Source organism: Pteropus alecto, unplaced genomic scaffold, assembly GCF_000325575.1.
Source record: "Pteropus alecto unplaced genomic scaffold, ASM32557v1 scaffold287, whole genome shotgun sequence".
Lineage (NCBI taxonomy): Eukaryota > Metazoa > Chordata > Mammalia > Chiroptera > Pteropodidae > Pteropus > Pteropus alecto.
The window spans coordinates 1909577-1925016 of record NW_006439718.1 but is presented as its reverse complement, the minus strand read 5'-3'; the positions used below and the strand labels follow the sequence as shown (position 1 = coordinate 1925016).

The following is a 15440-nucleotide window of genomic DNA, read 5'->3' as shown; positions in this document are numbered from 1 at the left end:
AATCTATGGAGAGAAACCAGAAGAGAACTCAGATGTGCACTGTGATCATTGGGTGAGAACAGACAAGTGGCTTTGGGTCAACTTACAGCAGGTAGACAGCAGTTCCCCCAGACATTGTCAGGGCTCTTAGGCTGCAACTTCCCAAGGGGAATAGGAAGGTAGATGTCTGAGGGCAGGAGGAAGAACCTACAGACCAATGACTTTGAAGGGCACTGCCAGAATCTCCTAGATCATCCAATAGAAATCTGCAATCTAGAAACCAGGGGCTCAAGGAATTAACTGGCTGCTTGGAGCTGCTTTTGTTTTCAGAGAGCTGAGCAAAGGTTAAAATGCCTGCCTCCATCTCTGCCCCCAGGTCAAAGTGCAGACAGCATGCACAGTAGCCGTAAAAAGGGACATGTGCAGGGTCCCTGGGTTAGAGTGGAATGCTTAAAATGTCACAGAGCATAGCAGGATGGGTGAGGGTGGGCAAGACTTTTTTAGGAAACCCCCTCAAGGAGCACAGTGGAACTGGAAGTGATGAGACCTACACTCTGCACCTCCTCAGGACGGAGGCAAGCTTTGATTTTTTTGCAGTTTTGATTTTTCCGGTTGCTTTCCCACTCCTTTGTCCTTTTAGATTTCCCATGAAAATATACCCCAATAAGATCTCCTCCACGATCACAGCCTCTCAGGACAATCTCAACTCTGACTTTGTGGACTGTCTGCCCCTCTATCAAGGCTGGCTCTGGACATGGCCATTCCCTCTTCCTGGCCCTGCTCTCTGCCAGCCGTCCCCTCAGCCCCTGAGGCCAGCGGAGAGCCTTGCCCTAGGCTCCTCCACATGGGTTTTAGTCAGAACCCTTGGGCAATATCATCCACAGAAAGAAGTCCAGCCGTCCAAAGGTGTCCTGCTTGGGCCATTGAGATCATTTCCTGAAATTAAAGTCACAGCAGTTTTCCTTAAGAATAAACAAAACAAAACAACAACAACAGAAAACTCTCAAGGCAACCCATTCTCTTTTCTTCTAGAAGGCAGATCACCTGTCTGAACATGTTTCCTCTGAAGGGGAGTGGAAAGCAACCAGAAAAAACGCAAGTGGCAGGATCGTTGGAGAAGTGGGCTGGTTCTCCCTCCATTCCACTGCTTGCCCTGGGCTGTGTTTGTTCATCCTGTACTGCCTCAGAGGTCCCTGGGGAAGCAGAGAGCAGCAACTACTTCAGGGCAATGGCAGGAGAGTTTTTCTCCCTTCCAGAATAGCCAGACCAGATTTTCTGAACTCAATGGAAGGCTGCCCCTGGGAGGCAGAAGGAGAAACATGTTTGTGGTCCTAGGTCACTATATTTTAAATTCACTTGGTCTCTCTCTCTCTCTCTCTGTGTGTGTGTGTGTGTGTGTAGGGGAGGGGGTGCTTATAGGACTGTATGGCTTGGTGCAGGCCACTCTGAATGATCACACTGTTTTGAATCTGAAAACAAAGCCTCCCTACTCCTCTCAAAAATAAAAGAGGTAATGACTTGTAGTTAGCCTCTTCCCTCATGATTCATGTAGGTACACTACACTTAATAAAGTGACTCATTCTTTCATTGGGCAAAAACAAGACCTGGACGTGCTAGGTCCTGCTGGGGAAGCAAACACCACCACCGAGGCCATGGAGGGAAGTCAGTGTGCACTTACTTCCTCACCTCACCCTAGACCACCTCCAAGCCAGGCTGGTCTTATTTTCAGTACACAGGCCAGAGGGCACGGTGATCATTAATGATGATTCCCATGCATAATGAGGGACACTTTCCTTAGGACACTTAGCTTTGAGTGAAGCCTAAATGTGGTCTGTGTGTTGGGCACCGAGGACAGGGAGCTGCAGAAAGCTGAGGAGAGGGTTAGGAGCAGGGGGTTGGCAGAGTCTGGCAGCTGCAGAATGCTTGATTTGGGAAGGTGACACCTAGTGGCAGGAGTCAAGGTTGATGGCCCTGGCTGGGGCTTTTCCTTTTGACAGTGGCTCGCCCATGGGAGACTGTGGCAGACTGCAGAGGTCTCTCATTTCAGTGAGGCTTTCTTCCACAGCTTTCGCAAACTTGGTAGAAGAGGTCTCCTTGCAGCCATGGAAGCTGGAGATGCAGAAGAGGATGCTTTCAGGCTGGGGGTTGTAGCAGGCGCCGTACCCATCGGGCACCACAGGTCCATAACAGCAAAACATCTCCATGGTTGTGGGTACCTGGAGGAGAGGACATATTAGGAACTGCTTGTTCTGAAATGCAACCTGTGAGCCTGCTAGAATGAAGAGCATTCCAACAACCCCGGAGGCCTTGACAGAGTATTTGCTCCTCTGTTTTCCACCTGGGTGTTTGACTGAATTAACCAAATCAACCAATTGCTTCATCATGGATGGTCATGGCCAGAGTCATAAAAACAAACCCATCTAACTGCATGATATCAGAAGAAGAGGGGCCATAAACCACTCCCTGGTGTGAAATCTCCTCTACTGTGGAGTCAGAAGCTTTCAGATTCACCTGCTGCTAGGTCTCTGCTGAGTCTCTCTTTCACCTGGGGGCTGTTTGAGGCACCAAGGCAATCAGGGTAATTTACTAAATGGCACCCTGGTGACACCCAATGGTTCGATGGTTTCCCAGAGGGAGTAATTTATGAACTGGAGGAAATCTGGCCTGTCTCTTCTGTCTATTTCCCCCACATCCTTAATTACTGTCAGCATTGCCTGGCTGTTCTGATTTTCTCCACACAGCCTGGCTATGCACAATTACCCAGCACTGGGTGTTTCAAAATTGGCCATCAATTGGAGTTTTAGTTATGCACCTAATATGTTTTGAATTTAGAGTGCTGAGATTTTGTAATCCAGATCACAAATCAAGAAAAGGTGTTTCTGAAGGCATTCAAGCCATAAATGTTCATTTTTAGTTAAAAAAAAAAAAGCCCAAACCATTGCACCCCAATTAATTTTATTAGCTGGTCTTAGGGGAAAATAGAATACATTCTTGGGCAGGTGTAGGGTGGGGTTTATTTTAAACCCACTGGTTTCTGGCACTGTGTACTTGGGCCTTCAGAAATGACACTGACTGTTTTAATGGGGCAGAACAAACCATTAGTCCTGCTAATAGAGTCACCTCATTGTCAGATAAATTTGCCGTGCAACAGCCAAAGGCCATAAAGCCATTCCAAAGCACTTTTTGCCCATGGATGGTTTCCTGAAGAATTTATGTTGTATTCTGTCCTCCTTTGTTCATGTCTGTGAGCTCACTGCTGTAATGACAAAATCAAATTACTGAGGGGGCTTTTATCCTCAAACACAGCTTTATCAGCTCCTTTTATTGCCCACATCTAGCTTTTCACAATGAGATGGAGTTTCAGGAAATTGACGCATGGGTGGGTGGCAATACTTTGTCTTCTAAGCTGCTGCCTTTCCCTGATGGATTTCGTTCTGTCTTTGTGACAGTGGTCCTCCAACAGAATGAGCCTGTGGTGCAGTTTAGGAGACTGTGGACTGGCAGCTAATTGCCTGCTATTGGTTGCGTGGCCCTTTACAATAATGGCTGTGACCTGCTTGGAGAGCCCTGTCCATGCCAGCTACTGAGCTGGGCTTTCTACCTACGTCATCACATCTAGTTGAACTAGGACTTTGTCCTAGGCCTGTCAGGCTTCAGAGACTGTGGCCACCATGGTGGAACACCACCACCTCTCAGGTAACAGATCGAAAGGTAGTAGGGTACCAGAATGGGTGCTTTTCCATCCCGTCTACCTCTGCTAAGGTGGCATCTGTGATTACTCTCATTTAGAAGATGGAGAACCAGAGCTCTGACCATTTAGGTCATTTTGCTGAAGGTCACAGAGCTTATGAGAAGCAGATAAAGGACTTGCCTGACTCCAGACAGTAGACCGTATTCATTGAGCTCTTTTGAAAGCCCACTGGTTACACTAAGTGGCCTTTTGGGCAATGGCTACAATAGGGCTGTACCTGGCTGGTGGAGAGGACAAATCGATTGCTCATCAAGTATGTTTCATCCGTGAACATTTCAGGCAGCTCCTTGCACATGTTCCGGGCCAGCTCCCGCAGCCCTAGCAGGTGGTTGTCAATAGCCATCCCTGTTATGGCCTGGGCAGTAGGGGGCAAAGAAAAGGAAATGAGATGTAGGCTCCCACGTGCCTCCTCCCCATCTCTCTAGTCCATAATGCTAATGGTGACTCCAACGGCCATAGTTACCCAGTGCTTGCTGCAGACAGCATGTGTGGGTGGCTGCCCAGGACTGACTACTTTACCACATGGCCTCTGCTTCTTGGGCCCTTGTGCATTTCTGTGTGCACAGGATGAGTCCAGATTGGGTTGTATTCTAACATGAAGAAGCCTGCATTTAAGGTTGGCGAATCTGAGTCTCTTCCCATGGTCACTGCTGATGTGCACTGTGTATAACCACTTGGTACTCTAAGTGGAAGGAGTGGGCTGGCTGGGCTATCCCCAGTACCTTCTCAGGAAGGAGAGGAGTCTGGGGAGAAGGAAAGGTGCTGGCCCAAGGACTGCTGAGCCCCATCCAAGCATGGCGAGAGGAGCCCCAGGCTGCCACTGGTCAGACTCATCATAACCAACACTTTATCCTCTAGCAGGTGCCCAAGGAATGAGGATAGATGGTATTAAGACCTGTTCCTGAATCTTGGCTGCTATTTCATAGGCCCAGAATGAATTCAACTCAACTGGATTCATTTTCTAAGAAATCATTTTGAGATAGAAACTAGACATCTTAGCAGAAGTTCAACTGATGTTTTCAAGGGGAAAGCTTGTTAAATGAAGAAAGGTTATTTTTCTTTTTATTACAAGGTATTTAAGCTTTTATCAAAGGCTAAAATAATAGCTTGGGAGGGGCTCCAGAATCTCTATGTGGGAGGTGCTCAGGGTGGTGGTGTGGCTGGAAATGGGGCAATGGGCCAGGGTACTCACGCTACATCTTTTCCACTTGAGGCTGCATGTGTAGCATGCACACTGGTTTTGCTTGGATTATATGTTTACTTGGGGCAATTTGGGGGGCCGATGGAAACATGGGGGCCACCTTTGGCCTATAGTAATAAGTCAACATTAAGGTAATTGTGAGTAACATTTAGGGGTTTCATGGTTACATAAGATGGACACTTAGCCTTTAAAGCACTACATAGGAGGAAGCCTCTTATCACAGTGAACTTTGTTCAGGTTTACAAGGCACGTTTTGGGATTTGACAGCTGTTATCTTTCAGTTGGGAATGAATGCATAAAGATGACTCAGAGGCTCCAGTCTCTCCAAATGCACCTAATTATAGGCTGAAAAGACATGTTATACAACCACATCTCACTTTAGATGTGTCCCGTTAGGACAGGGTAAGAACTATGAGCCCACTTCTGATTTCTCTGGTTACTTCTGTCTAATTGCTGATTTGTGTAGATCTACAGAAGCAGCTGCTCTGTGCAGCAGCCAACCCATCCCTGTTTTCACCATCTCTGAACCCACTGTAGCAACTGGGATTGACTTAACAGATTGTTTGGATTAGAGCCTTGAGTAGTAATGAGTAATACAACTTATTCATTCATTCATTCATTCAGAGAATTTTAATTGATGCCTACTATGGGCCTGAGGCTGATGAACACTGACGTGACAACAGAGAATATAGCAGTCCTACACTTAGCTGTCATGAAGCCTTATGTGTGGTGGGAGGCAGATATAAAGTAACCATTCAAATAAACTTGTGATCATCAACCAAGGTAAGTGCTATGAAGGAAATCACAAAGTGCTGTGAGAATATGTGATATGAAGTCTGGACCACATTTACTCCTTCACCAGAATTTCCTTTCTCCACTACCACTACCAAATATACTTGCCAAATGTCTGGAGAATTCCTTGCTCCTGCACGGCCTGCGAGGGAGTAGGTTTACCTAGAAAGCATCTTCGTAGCTCTCCTCTTCCCATCCTCTATCTCTTTTATTTAGTTGTTCCCATAAACTTAAAATAGTTAACACAAAATAACCCTATGGCAATGCTTTGGAGGATAATTTTCTAAATTTTTCTAAAAATTTTAAATTATTATCAAAGTTATGTATTTATATAGTTTAAAAACCCTTAAATCAAAGGCTTATGTCACCTTGCCAGCACTGAATCCCACTCCACAGAGGCAACCACTTGGAATGCTTTTGTCATTTACTTTCTTATTTCTAAACAACATGCTTAGACAGCCATTACTGCATTTTCCAGTTTTACCTGTAATCTTCTTATAGAAGATGAACTTTGGCTCTTTTATACCCCTGCTCCCCTAATACACTTCCACTCTCCCATTCTCTCAATAGAATTACATTTTAACCCTTTGTTGTTTGATCAACATTCAGTGTTTACATAATTATAATTATGTAAGTATTCACGGCTGGGTCAAATAGTGTATTATGATTAAAGTTCCTTTCTTATTCAATATTTTATTTTTCTTAGAACTGACGATTCTTAAATGATTAAATTGTGCTTTTTTCCACTTGCTGATCTTTCTATGTATTTATAACTCATGGATTCCTAAACTCTCAGCCAGAAGCATAAAACTTCCCTCAATGCATTAAAAATATATCTGATAATTTATCCATTTTACTCCTCTTTTCACTTCTTGCTCTTCTATGGACTAATTGCTCCCTAGGTCTGCTGAGCAGCTAACAACTTGGTCTCCCTTTACTATCATCTTTCTCTACCTCTTTTCTTATATTTAATCTTCAGATTTTTGGATCCTATGATTTCTTTTTTGTTTGATTCTCTTACTTTAGTGGTCTACATCCTGCAAGAAAGAGAGCTTAATAAGTAAAAATTGTGAGACCTTATCTGTCTAAAAATGTCCTTATTTTATCTGCAAACTTGATAATAGTTTAGCTGGGTATGGAATATACATAAAAATAATTTTCTCCCAGAATTTGAAATCATTGCCTCACTATCTTCCACCTTCCAGTGATGCTGTTGAGTGAGAAGTCCAAATACATTTCTACCATATTTTCCCCCTGAGTTATTTTTATTTCTTGAAAAATTTTTTTAGAGTTTTATTTTCTTATTTATAGATATAATAACATCCTTCATTTTTCAGAGGATCTCAATTATAGTTTTTAAAAAAGTCCTGTTTCCTGCCTTGTTTTCATTCCTTTTAAATTTCTTTTAGATTATTTTAAAAATTAAAAAAAATTGTACTGACTTTAGTCTTTTATGTTAGCAGCTCTCCTCAATGTTTGATAAGTTATGACTATTTATTTATATCTAAGAATAATATACCAAAAAGATATGTATGTGAGAATATGCTTGTCAACTGGTGGACTTCGCTGTGATGTGAGCTGGCTGGGCTATTATGTAGAAGATATAGAAGATGAACTTTGGCTCATCTTCTTTGTTGTTTGATCAACATTCAGTGTTTACATAATTATAATTATGTAAGTATTCATGGCTGGGTCAAATAGTGTATTATGGTCAGTATCTGTGACTCTGTTCTCTCTTGTCTTGGTCACTTTTACCACATAGAAATCCTCTAATGTCCTGCTTGGAGAAGAGATGGTAATAGAGGTGGTTTCCAGTGTAGTTCACTGGGCCTCCCTCACTGTTTGCTGGAGCTGAGTGGCTGAGAGGTATAACATTGAATAAGCAAATTTTGATTAATCCCCCTATTTCGAGGACAGTGTCCACTCCCTCAGTTGTACCTGATGTCCCTATGTTTAGAGTCTTTTTTCTTCATCCTCTCCAGAAGAAAAGCTTCTAGTCTACTCTTGGGGAAGGAGAGAGTAGTAGCCTGGCTTAATGAGGTAGTAGAGAGGAAGTGGGAGTCTAACTATTTTTTATACAGATCATCAACCAATTATCTTTTTTTAACCCCACATGTACCCCTACTTTTGGTGGGTGCCCCCAGTGCCTGAGCCATTCTGAGGTTCTGCAGTGTAGTTCACTGGGCCTCCCTCACTGTTTGCTTGAGTTTCAGCTATCTCTGGTCTGCTAAGTTATTTGCTATCTGTTCTTTTTAGCACTAAAACTTTGCTGTCACCTTTTCCATTCTCTTTGCCATAGTGTATTTGTAGCTTAAAAAATCCCTTTGCCAATATTTTTGAGGATTTTAGGAGGAGTGACAGTAAACCCTTGTGGTTAATCCACCATGTTTAATCAGAAGTTTGTGCTTCCTCTTCAACCCCCTGCCCCTGCTCTACTTCAGTCCTTATACCAGCTAACTATTGATTAGCTGCCTCTTGGCAGACCACCCCATGGTCTAATCAGTCTTTATACATGGTCAACAGAGTAGCTTTATGACAAGAAAATCCAACATCATGAGCTTTCCTGCTCCTCTGTTCTTTGCACACACTGAATTACTTGCTTTTCCTCCAATGTGTCATATGCTCTCAAGACTTTGTCTTTACACATGTTGTTCTCTTCTGGAGCCATCCTTCCCTTCTATGCCTGTTACAAGCACCTCTTCATCCTTCAAGTCTCATATTGAGCACCACTTCCCAAGCAGAGGAATGAGCTAGCACCTCCATGCTCTCTACTGGTTCCTGAGGGCTCCTTTCACATGGCATTGGATTTATCATTTAAGGGCCTCTCCTCCCAACTACACACAAACTCCCTAACGACAAGGCTTATGGACTTCATTTTTTATTTCCTAGCACCCAGAGCTTTATCTGGCATGAAACAGAAAACCAAAAAATAGCCTTTGATTACATGAGAATGAGCTTGATTTTTCCCGAACAGAACAAACACTTCACTCTTTAGATGAATTAGGAATCTTTATTAGAGAATATACTGAATTAGAGGAAAGTCTATATTGGCTAGTTCTAAAACCCAGATATGTGTTGTATTTGCTTTTAAGTATACAGAGTGAAGTCTAGTTAACTCCGTTTGTAATTTGTATGATCCTTCAAAAACTGTATCAGAGTGGTTTACAATTAATATATTGATCACCACCCCTAGTAGTAGCTTATTCTCTGATGTTTGTGTGCTGGTTTTGCAGTGCTAGAAAATAAATTATTTTCCTAAACTAGGGAAACATTTTCCTTACAACATTTTGATGTCACTATTAATTTTCAGAAAAGACTTTTTATTCATGGGCAGTATAAATAGAAACATAGGAATAAGAATGCAGAACCAACCTTAGGTGGGAATAAATACTGCCTTGCCTGTGATTGTGCAAGGTGTACAAGCCACATGGCATTGGATTTATCATTTAAGGGCCAGGCTTAGGTACCATCCCCTCATATTTCACTCCTCTTTTTGTATAAACTATAAATTGCTATATGTATTTGGTGCTATTATTATTGTTGTTGTTGTTTCAAAGACTATTCATTGTATTCTCATAAAATCCATGTAGAAAGAAGGAGTGATGTGCTACATAGGTGCTAAAGATAATAAAGAGGCTCCAAGAGGCAGAGTGGCCTTGCCAAGTCACTAGGCAGTAGGTGGCCCACCTCTCAACCAGTCTGTGCTGAGACCCTACTCTTGTAGGCCCAGCTCTGACACAGCCTATAGTCTATACAAGTGAGGCAGCACCTCATCACTCACCATGACTGTGTACTCAGTTTGGGCTTGGATGGCATCCTTCAGGAGCAGCAGCTTCTCCAAGTCCTGTAAACAGACCAGAGACACAGCCACAGAGCTTTAAGAGGCTGCTCAGTGATAAACAAGCCAAAAGAGCTGGTTGTTATGGAACTAAGCAGATGGGTGGTCTCCTTGAGACTCCTAAGACAGAGCAGGACTTACCGGCATGTCAGCCTTGTGGTCAGTGATGGCTTTCACAAAATTCAGTGCCTCTGGAGTGGCCGATCGAATATTGTCCACCCGTCCCTCTTGGAATCGGCGAATGGACGCACTCTCGTAGGTGGGCACGAGTCTCCTGTGGAGCCTGCACAAGATGAAGGATGAATGGCAAACGGTGATGCATTCTCAGGGACTCAGGAATGCTGAGAGAAAAATAGCTCCAGCAGGCTTTATTTTTACAGTTCTGACTTTAGTTGGCATAGTATTTCATTTTAATGTTAATAGAATTCTTGAGGAGATTTCCCAAAGACGAATGTCAGGACGTCTCTAATATGAAGAGCTATGTACGTTTCCATACATTGGTGATACTGCACAGATATAAAATAAAGAAATGACTGGTAGTTTAAAAAAAATCCCAATCTGGTGGGAAACCTAGAATTTTCTGTGAGACCAATGAGTGATTAATAGCACAGAATGGAGTAATTGTGTAGTTAATCATTCACATCTTTGAGAAAATCTTATTTTATTTAAAGCGATTCATTTGTGACCTATGGATGAAGGTGGGGAGAGGCCTCAGTGATCATGGGTGTAAACTGCTGCACAGGCCCACCTGTTCAGGGAAGTTGGGCTTCCAACAGACCCATGGGCACTATGGCTGAATCTCTCTTCCCTCAAGTCTGTGATGGAAACAGCAGCGGCCACACCACCACCAGCCAGGGAAAGTCTCTTCCTTGGGCACATGACCAAGCAAGCACTTCTAGGCTTGCATACCCGACTGGCACACACCTTTTTCTACTAGTTAGTAAAGTCCTAGATGTTGGGTTTGGGGGAAGGGCACAACACAGAACACAGAGAAGAGTAGTGACAGCCCAAAGTCACACAGCAAATAGTGGCTATGTCTTAGTCTCTTCAGGGCACATCTCTTCCACACTGGGTGAGCTCTAGGAGGGAGAAGGCCAAGTCTGATTCAGCATAGTGCTTGGCTCTGTATTGCTTGGTGAGCAAGTGAATAAACTTCCTGTACACTTACATCTCATTTTCCCAAGACACTGGCAAGGAGCTCATTTCCTCTATCTCTATGGCCCCTGGAGGCAAATGCAATGCCATGCACAAAAGTAGATGCCATCACTGGCTGGTTACTGATCAACCACAATTTAGGCAGCTTCCAGGTTTTTACTGAATCCAGAAACATTTTTTTTAAAAATTGTTACAGTTTAGATTCTGAAGAATGTTCTCCATGGGAAGCAGATCATATTTCAGCTATTCAATGAGCCCAGGAGCCTCTGCCACATCCATTCCTGGCCATGTCCAGTGACAACAAAGATTGCATGGGGAGGAGGTGCTCTGTATAGGTTCCACCAGCTCCTCTTGGTTATAGATTTGAAGCTCTAAAGTGCTCATTGAAAAGTGTCCCCATTTATGGCTCCAGCAGGACCCCAACCTTATGGCCCATTTCAGACAGTTGCTATCTGAGTACCAGAATGGCACTGACTACAGTTCCAGATGCCAGGTCCCACCATAGCTCAATGCTGGCGAGGTCTCTGTGTCCCGGTCCACATGTGGGGTGATGTCAGCTTTTCTCAAGGAGCCCTGAGAGGACAGATGCTCAGAATGGCTGCTCCTTTCCCTGTGAGTTATAGCCCTGCATGGGACACTGGGAACCAAGATGCTGTGTCCACATGGGTGCTGCCTGCTCTTTAGTGAGACTTCCTTGTCCAAGCTTTATCACAAAATCTTCTTGTGTTCCTCTGGATTTTGCAAATAGAAAGAAGGTCTGGTGGGGAAAGTACTATTTACTAGCTGTGCCAGTTTATGAGCTATTGCTTCTGGAACTCTGGAGCCACCTGAAGCCAGCCCTATCTTGAGGAAGATCTACTTTGCATGTTAGTTTTAGCCTGCTATAAAAGGTGAATGGGGCACCCTACCTGCATTCAACCCTTACTCTCTATACTTCACCTCTTCTCCAATACAGAACTATCACTCTAGAGGTTTTTCTAAACCACAGACCTGACTATGCCACCCCCAGCTAACACTCCTGTAGTGTCTACTTGTGTTTGACTCAGTACTTGATGCCTACTCTGTGCCAAGAGTGTGAGACACCCAGAGTGTCATGCTTGGGGGAGACAGTCTAGAAAACAAAATCAACAAATCAACGAAGAAGGCAGTTCACATGAATAATAATTACTATGAAAGAAAAAGAGAATGCAATGGTATGATAGAGAACTGGCATGGGGGCCTGAGGTGGCTCCTTCAAAGGGGTCAGGAAAAGCCTCTAAGGGCTGACACCTGAGTGGTGGGAAGGACCTGGCTGGTGAAGAGTGGTAGTGACAGGTAGGTAGGCAGAGGCACAGCAAGAGCAAATGTCTAGAGGCAGGAGAGAGCTTGGGGGAGGACCCCAGAAGAGGCAAACTCACAGGGAGCCTTTCTAAGCCTGGACTTTGTTCTAAGCATACTGGGAAGCCATTGGGAGGATTCAAGGTGACAAATAATATAATTTGATTTGCATATTTCCAAGTTTATACTTTATGAAGACAGGATATAGTGGGCAAGAATGGAGGCAGAGACCCCTGGGGAGTGTGCTGCAGTTGACTAAGCATGAGATGGCAGGGCCTTGGGAGGGGCTGATGGCAGTGGAAGTGGAGGTGGAAGGCAGAGAATGGGTTTGAGAGAGACTTGGAGGATGAGAGATGGGGACAAATCAAAGATGAGTCCAAAGTCTTTAACTCAACCCACTGGAGGATGCTAGTTCCATTTTCTTATCTAGGTCAGAAAGCCGGTGGGGAGATGGGGGACATGTCACAGCTACAGGGGCCCAGGTAGGCTGGGTGAGATCAGGAGGAGGAGCATCTCCTCAATTCGATGTCCCCATCACCTGCCTGGCCCTAGTTAGCTCTGTTCCTGTCTTGTAAGCTCTGTGTCCTGGGCCATCACTCACTCGACTGACTGACTGTGACATCCTTACTTCTCTTTTCTGAGGTTGGATTCACACCTTGAAACCCAGTTAGGTGGCACCTCCTTCCATGTAGCCTGCCCTGGTCATCCATCTGTCCTCTGGGCCCCCAGAAAGTTGTCCTCCCTACAGTATACTTCTATACTCTAGAGTCTAGAACAGCTTGTCAGTTAGCCTACCTAGGAAGGCTTTGCTCACCTGTAGAAGGCCAGTTGGAGGGCCACCTGAATAAAAGCATCAGGGCTGAATTTCTGCTTCTTAATGAATGTTTTTCCATAGTTGTCAAAGTTATAAACAGTGAAGTCCAGATTCTTTACTATTCTGTGGGAGAAAAAGAAAAAATGCTTTCTATTGCATGCAAAATAGAATTCACAAACCACAGAGTTTAATCAAGTTTCTTGAGCCTGGTCTATGTCCTAGCACTCTGGAAGTTCAAGACACAGCGCCTTCCTTCCAGGAATAGATTGAGGGTCAGAGACAGTTGTTGACATTTGGAAGTGGCCAGATCAAGGGACTTTGAGCTGAAGATGAGGCTTGATTAGGCAGGATGGTGGCCCTGCTCTGGGGGTGGAGGGAGGTGGGCCTGGCTGAGGGAGGGTCACCAGGGCAGGAGAGTCATTTGCATAGGTAAAGAGAACACTACCCACAAACAAAATTCTAGAAGCCTGCTGCCCATAGAAGGAGGCCCGAGAGAAGCCATTTATTTGACCTGTTTGGGAAGGTGTGTTTAGTATCCCTATGGATTCTTTTGGCATTTTGGCCATCCTGCCAAATCCACAAACACTCTTTGTCTAGGGAAAAGCCTGTTTCTCAGATGGCTACAAGCAGCATCTCCTTACTGAGACTCATCCATGTTGTGCTTTGGAAAGGAAAGTCTAGAGCCTGGTCTCTAGTCAGTGTCATCCCAGCAAAGGCTGCGTGTCTGGTCTTCACTGGTGACTAAAAATTCATTATACCCAGAAACTGCTGCTGCAGCTTCCATGACATGCCCAGGTCTTTGCGGCTTACAAATATTGTCAGAGCAAAAGGAAGATTCCCTTAGTCTATACTGAGACCCATGAGCACTGGTCTCTCCCTTCCTGCCCCCGAATCATGACCAGTCTCCTCCTCCTCAATGAATTTGGGGTCTGGGCTGACAGCCTGGTGGAGCAATATCCAGTAAGGTCCACACCATCCGTCTAGCAGCCATGGGTGAGTGCAGAGCCCTAGTGGGGCAACCCTGGCTCCCCACTCACATACTTTCTCCCTCAGGACTCCATGCTTCCTGCCTGCCCCTCTTTGAATTATTCCTCCTGTTTCAGGTGAGCTTAGCTCTCAGTGGGGCCATGCCAGGTTCTGGGGACTCAGCAGGACAGAGAGCCAGTTCCCATTAGAACTCACTCCTCAGTCTGGCCTGTTGACCCACTGTTCCCAGACAAGCTGAGCTCATGGTTACCACAGCATCCTGGAAACCTTTTGCCCAAGCTTTGCCCACCCATTTCCATGGGCAGCTCAGGACCTCCCCCACCTACAGGCCTCTCTCCAGAAGGAAGAGCTGGAGGCCTCAAGATTAAGTGGGGAACTGGTCTAACCCTTATAAGTGAGCAGGCTCCTCCTTCCTCTCAGGGCTCACCAGCGTACTGACTTACTACCCTAGTGGCCTGCTTATCCCAAGAACAGCTACGTAAGGTTGAGATATCAGCACCACTTTATGGGTGAACACCTACAGCCTCTCCCATCCTTCCACAAAAGCTAGTCAGCCTCCATAACAGCTTGCAGTGGACCTGTCCTCCGTACCCCTCAGCATCTGAGCCCAGCCACACTCTGTCCAGCTCAACTACCCTAGTTTCACAGTCTCCTCTATGGCTCCCCAAACCCCTGCACAAAATCCTCTAGAGCTCCTTGCAGCTTTCAGGCCCTGTGATGTAAGGAATGTGAAGCTCTTCACAATGTGGCCCCAACTTCCCTTCAGTGCCCCAACTCTGGCCATTCTCTCAGTTGCTGGTCTCCAAAGCAGTCTGGATCTCTTATGAACCTACCCTTTCCCACAGCTGCCTGAAACACCAACTCGTCCCCATCCTTCAAGGCCCATCTTTGTAAATCCTTCCCTCAATGTCCTGGCAGAGTTCAGCCCTCATGTCCTCTATGTGTTCACATCTGTAGGTCTCTCTCTGGTTTATTGCATCATACATCTTTGCTCTGGAAGTCCACTTCCTCTGCTAATGGAAGGAGGACAGGCCCTATGACACATTCATTTCTGTGTCCTCAGAGCCTGCCACACACTAGAGCCCTGCACATATGGGTGAATGAATGAATGAATTACTCACTCTCACTTCCTGAATGAGGGAATGAACAACCAAGAATCAGTTGTCAGCCCCTGGTTCCTTTCACACCTTGCCACTGCCAGGACTCCCCCTTAAGAAGGGCCCACATCTGTCCCTGGCCTTTCTGCCCGAGTCCGTTAGGGCCTGAACTGTTCTTAGGAATAAAGGCCCCTTTGTCAGGTTGCAGTGAAAATTCAAGCAAATTGAAATAGCTTGGATTCAAATGACCTATTCAAACCAGTTGTTTATTACTTCCTTGAAAGCAGGGGATGATTTCCCCACCTTGACTCTGCTCAGTCAGGTGAAACCTATGAAAAAAAAAAACTCCACGTTTGCATTTTATGGAAATAATGGATTCTTCAGCAAGGTTATTTTCCCGAGAGTTATAACTCTCCTTTAGTTTGACTACATTTCCATGATAGGGTACGGGGGCAGAGGAGCTGGGGTTTCTGGAACCTTCCTAGGTGTCTCAGTAGCTGGGGTGGGAA

The 15440-nt window shown here is 45.0% G+C and overlaps 1 protein-coding gene across 1 annotated transcript in view; it reads right to left on the bottom strand.

The window, feature by feature from the left end:
* Positions 1-1922: 1922 nt before the first annotated feature.
* Positions 1923-15440, bottom strand: part of CHAT (choline O-acetyltransferase) — a 45161-nt gene continuing 31643 nt past the window's right edge. The window contains exons 10-14 of the mRNA XM_006916951.1: positions 12848-12970; positions 9703-9844; positions 9505-9567; positions 3948-4085; positions 1923-2195 (exon numbers count right to left, since the gene is read on the bottom strand). Coding sequence (XP_006917013.1) covers positions 1923-2195; positions 3948-4085; positions 9505-9567; positions 9703-9844; positions 12848-12970 — 739 coding nt within the window. The remainder of the gene's footprint in view (positions 2196-3947; positions 4086-9504; positions 9568-9702; positions 9845-12847; positions 12971-15440) is intronic.